Here is a 7,332-nt window from a genome sequence, read left to right as displayed (position 1 = left end):
GTGTTTCCCCCTAGTCATGGGCAGATTGTGTCTCCAGAGTTTTGCTGCCATTTGGGTTTCTTTTTATTTCCTGAAAACATTAACAGGCTTAATGTTTTCCTCCTGTACATGTACCAGCAAGGTTGCTTCTTTCTCATCTTCCATGTACACTACCAGGGTTTTGCTTGTGTTCCATGGATATGACTTATACATGGACATAGCCACAGTCCCATTTTTCTCCACTTCCTAGATGTAATAAGGCCTCTTTTCCTTCTATCCCTTGAACATGACCAGGGCACCACACTTTCCCCCTTATCCTGTGGATGTAATGATATCCCCCACTTTTTTCTTGTTATATAGAATCATACCAATACCCAATTTTCTCCTCATTGCATGATAGATAGAATAATGACGTCTAAAAGGTCCATATCTTAGCCCCTGAATATTATGAACATTACCTGATGTGGCAAAGAAGAATTTTGCAGATGTGATTAAGTTCAAGACTTGAGGTGCATATGTTATCCTGGAATTTCCACTTGGGGCCTACATGTCATCTGTGTATCCTTATAAGAAGGAAGTTCAGAGGGATTTGATGCAGACAAGAGTGGAAGAAGTCATGTGAGATTGGGGTGATGTGGCCAAGGAAACCAGGCAGCCAGTGGAATGTGAGGAACAGATCCTCCCTTCACCTTGTTTTTTTTTTTTTTTTTGTTCAGTGAAACGACTTCAGATTTTGGGCATCCAGAACTATAAGAGAATACATTTCTATTGTTTAAAGTCATCAAATTGATGATGATTTATTATAGAAGCTCCAGAAAGTTTTCCTAATACATAGGAACACCTGCATTCCCTGTTTTATTCTTATTCCATGGACATTTTAATGGGTTGAATGGTGTTCCTTCAAAATGTAGGTCCTAAGCCCTAGTACCTGTAAATGTGAATTTATTTGGAGTATAGGATCTAATTAAGTTAAACTTTTAAGATGAGATTGTATTGAACTTAAGATAGCCCTAAATCCAGTGACACGAGTCCTTAAGAGAGGAAGGAGAGAGAGATTTGAAAAGGAGAGGCAGAGGCTGAGACTGGAGTAATGTTGCCAGGAGCCAAGAGGTGCCAGGAGTGATCGGCCAGGCCCTCTTTTTTGTCTTATTCCTTGGATATTTGGACCTAGCCATGGTCTATATTTTCCTTTTATTTCATGGATGTTAACAGAGACCACTCTTCTCTTACTTTGGACATAACCAAGCCTCATATTTCTTATTGTTCCTTATTGCTATGCTCTTTGTATGGGTTTTTTAATATAGCCTATGAATGTCTTGTCTTCTGAGCATATCCCAGGTGTAGACACTGCCAACTTGCTCAGAAGCCCTCTATTTCTACTTTACAATGACACTCCTGCAGCCCAGGCTCAGTCTGTTCCACAGCTGCCACCACCGAGAACAGGACAAGCAGGACAAGCCCCACCAGGTAGGCTCTAAGGATCAGGTGTGGATGTTAGAATGAGTCCAAGGGTTTTCACAATGGAGGGTGGCTGGGTTTTGGGCTGTTGGGATCCAATAGATGACAGGTTTCAGCAGTGGGTTCAGAGTCATGGGCAAATTTCACAGAGGATGTATTTGAGCTCTCCTGAGGATTGTGCTGGGAGTAGGTTCTTCGTCCACACTCACTTAGTCTCTAGCATCATCCCAGAGCAGCAATTTTTTATTTTTTCTTTCCATGCATATGTTAAATGTAAAAACAGGCTTAGAGAGATTAAACTACTCTTCCCAGATGCCTAGTAAGGGATTTAGATTCAGGGCTGCACAATATCAAGGCTTGTGCTTCCCCACCATAGTATACTAATAACCTATTATATTTTGAACATCTAACCTTCATTCTGAAGTAATTTCTGACTTAGGATCTAATTAAGTTAAACTTTTAAGATGAGATCCTTTACAAGGAGCATATTTTTAAAAAAATATTTATTTATGTATGCATGCAGAACTGGGGGGCAAGCCAGAGTTGCAGGGGCAATGAGAGGACTCACTAGAGACAGACAGGGGAGCAGACCAGGCAGATCAATGAAGTACACTGCTGAGGGGAGCAGCGGGCGGGTCAGGAAAGGGCTGGGGATTGAACTCATGCTGAAGTGGCTTTAGCTCTTTAGTGCTGCACTTTAACCTGCTGTGTCACCGGGGGGGGGGGGGCCCGTAATTTTTTTATATGTCTTTTATCCTGTTTCCCAGATGTTAACATCATACATGATTACAGTATAGTGGTGAAAAGTTTGAAGTTAATAGTATAACAGAGTATTTATTAACTGATCTTCAGACTGTTGAAATTTTGTCAACTATTTCACTAGCATTCTTTTTTTTTTCTGGAGTAAGACTCTATTTAGGATCCCATTTTAACAAGTATTTTTGAAATAAGGAACTGTTACTGGCTTCTGAGTGCAGGTGATAAGGTTCATCTTGGCACATGGAGCTTTAATCTGAAGGAGTCTGAGAAAACAGCAGAAGCAGGGAGGTTCCTCTGACACCCCATCTTACACTTTTCCCTAAACCTCCCTGGGGAAGGCCCCTTCCTGTAACAGGAGTGGAACCAGCCTCACACCCAGAGATGAGAGAGGTAGAGCTGGGAAGTTTCTATAAACAAGTCTGTTACCAACCACAACTCAAACCCCTTTGTTTTGTCAATTTTTCACAAATTGATTGTTTCCTTGTCTAAAAGGCATAAAACTGCCCCCTCTTGTGACTTCTTTGAGTCTTTATTAACTTGTGAAATTTCTAACATACATGTCAAAATGTAATAAAATTTATTTGCTTTTCTCCTGCTAATCTATTTTATGCCACTTGAGTTATTATGTTCAGTCCCAAATCCAAATAAGGTCTAGGGGCATTTAAAAAAAAAAAGAAGATTTATTTATTTATGCATACAGAGCCGGGGTACAGGCCAGAGGTGCAGGGACGGTAAGAAGATTCACCAGAGACAGAGTGGGGAGCAGAACAGGCCGACTGATGAAGTACACTGCTGAGGGGAGCAGTGGACAGGTCAGGAGAGGTCTGCCATGCCATGTGGATCACCTCTCCGGCTGGATGGAACTCATGCTGAAGTGTCTGTGCTAATTTAACCCACTGCGCCACCAGGGAGGGTTTTACTACCTTACACACGCAACCTTCAGGGGCTTGCAGGATTTATTTCTGAAGAAGCCTCAAGCTTATTCCTCCCTCACAGGAGACAGATTACCTCACAAAGCCTCACTGGGGTCACATCAAGATAATAAGTACTAGTGCCAGGACCTCCAGGCACAGCAGGATCAGGCGGGCAGAGTCGCGGGCAGAGACTGGTGGTGAGAAAGTGACAAATGAACAAACAGAACCTGTTTTAGAGGGAACAGTTGATGGCTGGTTAGATTGTTGGAAACCCAGGTAAGTAATGCACTATGTCCTGTTCCATTTCCCTGATCCCTTATATTTTAGTCCCAATGTCATCTTCTCTGAGTCCCACCAATGTCTCCTCTCTATCCAAAAATCAGCTCTTAACCATAACAATGGAAGCGAAACCCTGGAGCTTTCTTCCCCAGGGGGCGTGAGGCAGGGGGGGTGGGGAGGGGGTTCAGCCATTCTAGCAGGTGTTTACAACTTTTGCTTGCCTGAACTACCAGGTGTCACAAAAGTGTTGAAAATGAGCGGAGTGAGAGTGGGTTGGGCAGCCTCCAAAGTGGGTTGGTCAAGGCCTCAAAAGATGAGGTTCATGTTCACACCTGAATCTCTGTTTAAATGCAGGCAGCCATCTTTCTCCTTGGAAGAGTGAGCACTGCGACCACACAACTCTGAAAGTTACAGTGGCGAGGAGGCTTCTAGGGCTACAGAGATGGCGCTAGGCTGCTGGAGGACCCCCCTGCTGCTGCTGACTGCGCTGGTCCTGGCGGCCAAGCTGGACCACTTTGAAGGATGGAAAGGGTTTCAGGAGAAGTCCATGAGCAAGCAAAACATGGATTCAACACTCAACTTCTTCATGGAAAGCTACAACAATGCCAGCAACGACTCTTACTTATTTAAAGTTGACAAGCTCCTCCGAAGCCAGGTGCAGGTTTGTACCTCCTTTTCTCTGCGTGTGGACATCACCTCCATTCCCGCCCATTTGGACATGTGAGGACACAAGATGGTTCCCAGAAAGAACCAAGCGATGGCTGCACCAAGTTGAGGTGGGGAGGTAGCTTCACTGAGATGGAGCGATTTAGAGTTGCTCAGACCCCAGCAATGCTTGCAAAACTCTAAGGGCTGTAGTGGAACCCAGACACTTCTTTTTTTGAGGATTTATTTTGTTTACTTATGCATACAAGAGCTGGGGTCTAGGCCAGAGGTGCAGGAGGTGAGAACATTCATTAGAGAGCATGGGGAGCAGATCAGGTGGATTTACTGAAATACATTGCTGAATGAAGAGGATGAGTGCAGGAGGCGGGGCAGGAGATGTTTGCTGCACTGTGTAGGTCAGCTCCCTGGCCAGGATTGAACTCAGGCCTCAGTGTCTAGTGATAGCTTGATAGTGCTGAGACTTTAACCCCTGTGCCACCAGGAGGCCCTCTGTGACACTTTGAAACAAAAATTTCCTTTGAAATTCTCAGTTGTTCTTCCTTGGGAAAATCTTTCGTTTCAAAATTAGGTCCTACTAGAGTGATAGAAAAAATGATAATTATGTTTTCAGTGGGCTCACTTGGCAAGATATAATCATTCTTTGTAGGTTCACTTCAACAACATGTTTTTTTCAATGTTTGGGATTGAAAATTGAAGTGTAGACATTGCCACTGCACTGTACAGTAATCTGACATTACACAGAAGGTTTCATTGCACTCTCTGGAGACCTGGAATTACACAGAGGGTGTTGGGCTGTTCTACGGAAAGCTGGAATTGCACAGATAACTTTTACATGTGCTCTACAGAAATCTGGAATTAAACAGAAGTATCTATTGCACACTACAGAAACCTGGAATTATGGGAGGGTGTTTTTGGAGGGAAGGGAGCTGGGGAGCGAGGCATAAAACTTCAACCTATCATCTCTCATTTTACTTATTTTGTTTTTAAATATATCAATTGAAGATGAGAGAGGAAAGAAAAACTGAAAACCACTTTTGTGGTTCAATCTTTCTTCTAGGTCAGATAATAAATTATATGTTTGGGAGAGGCAATAAGACATCTTATGCTAGCTTCACAAAAAGTAATTGACTAGGAGCAAAAGGACATGACCAGATAGAACAGAAGCAGAAACTGGAGAAATCCGCCCAGGTGGAGACAGAGATGCAGATTAGTGTGATACAAGAGCACCCCACACTGCCCCTGTCCTGTCTCTCACGCACTGTTGCTGGTGTTTCATCAGTCAAGAGCGTTGCGATGACGTGGCCACAAGGTGGCGTCCGTCCACCAACGTTCTTCTCAAAAGTTGGCTTGTTCTTCCTCAAGCGTGAGAATTGGATGCTTGTCCTGTGAAATCAATCCATTGCAGTGAACAGTTTCCTCTAAAAATACTGTTTATGAATGAACTGTTGATGCTATTCAAATGGATGCGTGTCCCCTGATAGCTGGGTGATCTGGGACAGCAGTCCCTGGGCATCACTGCAACTGCGTCTGCACGATTGTGTCTAGTTAGTACATTAAGGGTCCAGGAGGTGGCCATATGGGCTGCTTACACTCCAGACCCCTCTTCTGGGTTTGGGGCCTGGATTTGTTTTATGAAATCTTGGTCAGGTGCTACCCAGACTCTCTAGTTTCCTCAACTGAAAGTGGGCAGAATACCAGTAGAGCAGCATGATTGAGGACACAATCTTGAACACGGGGATACCTACCACTGAAGGGGAGAGGAGATTGGCACATCCCACGTCCGACAAGAGGTTTGCTTCCAAAATGTGATGTAAAAAGGGCAGAGACCCTGAATAAGCAGGTCTCCAGGAACAAGGTTTTGGCAGATGTGCTCTGAGAACAGGGTCTGGGGTTCCCGGGGCACCTGTCCCAGCTTTTCCTGGAGAGAATCAGTAGCTGGATGTGTGGAATGGAAGCTAACTGTGACTTCCCTTCCTGGTAGCTGACAACGGGCGTGGAGTATTTGGTCACAGTGAAGATTAGCCGGACCAAATGCAAGAGGAATGAGAAGAAAAATCAGACTTGTCACTTTCAAAGCAAGAAGCTGAAGAAGGTGTGTGATAGCATTCATTCGAGAAGGGGCTGGTGATCAAGAGGGAAAGTGAAACATTTTAGCATATTCGAGCATTAGCCTTTCCACTTGTATAGAGTGAGGGAAGGAAAGGCTGGTCCTGACCACCCGGGAGCAGAGGCACCCTGGGGTGGTAGGGAGGGTTTCCAGTTGATGGCAACTCCTGGGCCCAGGCCTTGGTGCCCCTGGACTGCTGCCTGCTGGCCTACTGCAGGCCTTCAGGCGACTACAGTGTATTTCCCTTGGGCTTTGCTCTGGTCAGTCCGCGCACTTTCCAGTGCCCAGAGGATGGTCCAGTTTCCTCCTTCCAGTCTCACTTGCCCCTTCCTGTGTTCCTGGTGCCACCACCTGTAAGGCAGATCCCAGGGTCTTCCCTTGGGCTTAGGTCAGCTGCAGGAGACGGGAGTTGGGGCAAAATCTCTGTGTTGAGCTGACTGCCCAGCTCTCTCCCAGCACCCCTCAGGGACCGAGGTTCCCAATGACGCAGGGAGATACAGGCGGAACACAGAGTGACTGTGCTGGCTTTGGCTCGCCGCCTTCTGCCCCTGCTGGCAAATGCCCCCACCCCAATGTGTGAAGTGTGCAGTCACACTGATGGGTCTAGACTTCACAGATAAAGGCTTGAGGTGGGCAGATTTTTGTTCACCTCCAAAACATTTTTTCCCTGAAAACTGACTGTTTCTTTAATCCTTCCACAGAGTTTCATTTGTGATTTCTTGATATACACTGTGCCCTGGATCAATTTTTATGAGCTCTGGAACAACTCCTGTCTGGAGGGCTAAGAGCGCGCATGCAGAGATCCTTAATAAAGCCTTAGACTGAAATCCTGTGTGTTTTCTGTTAACAGACTTCTGAAGGGACCACCTTTTCCCCTGCACACCCACTCACACACACACTCATATACATAGGCATGCCATGTACGTACACACTCACACACATGCACTCACTAAGTCTCACACACACTCGTGCTCACCCCCACACAGAGATACACTTATCTTCACACACACTCACACACATATTCCCATAGACACACATAACTCATACCTGCACACACACCTACACTAGCTCACATGCGTGCATCCACACACATGTGCAGTCATCCATGCACACACACACGGGCACACACATGAGCCACACGCACACATACTCACAAAATACATTCACACC

General features: G+C 45.3%; 1 protein-coding gene across 1 annotated transcript; it reads left to right on the top strand.

Moving 5' to 3' along the window:
- The first annotated feature begins 3,831 nt into the window (after positions 1-3,831).
- Positions 3,832-6,947, top strand: CSTL1 (cystatin-like 1). Its single transcript, XM_004686927.1, has 3 exons — positions 3,832-4,050; positions 6,037-6,147; positions 6,864-6,947. The coding sequence occupies exons 1-3, from the start codon at positions 3,832-3,834 to the stop codon at positions 6,945-6,947; spliced, it is 414 nt and encodes a 137-aa protein (XP_004686984.1).
- The last annotated feature ends 385 nt before the right edge of the window (positions 6,948-7,332 follow it).

Source organism: Condylura cristata, unplaced genomic scaffold (assembly GCF_000260355.1).
Source record: "Condylura cristata isolate star-nosed mole 26May11 unplaced genomic scaffold, ConCri1.0 scaffold00022, whole genome shotgun sequence".
In the NCBI taxonomy this organism is placed as follows: Eukaryota; Metazoa; Chordata; class Mammalia; order Eulipotyphla; family Talpidae; genus Condylura; species Condylura cristata.
This window is presented reverse-complemented; position numbering and strand designations above follow the sequence as displayed.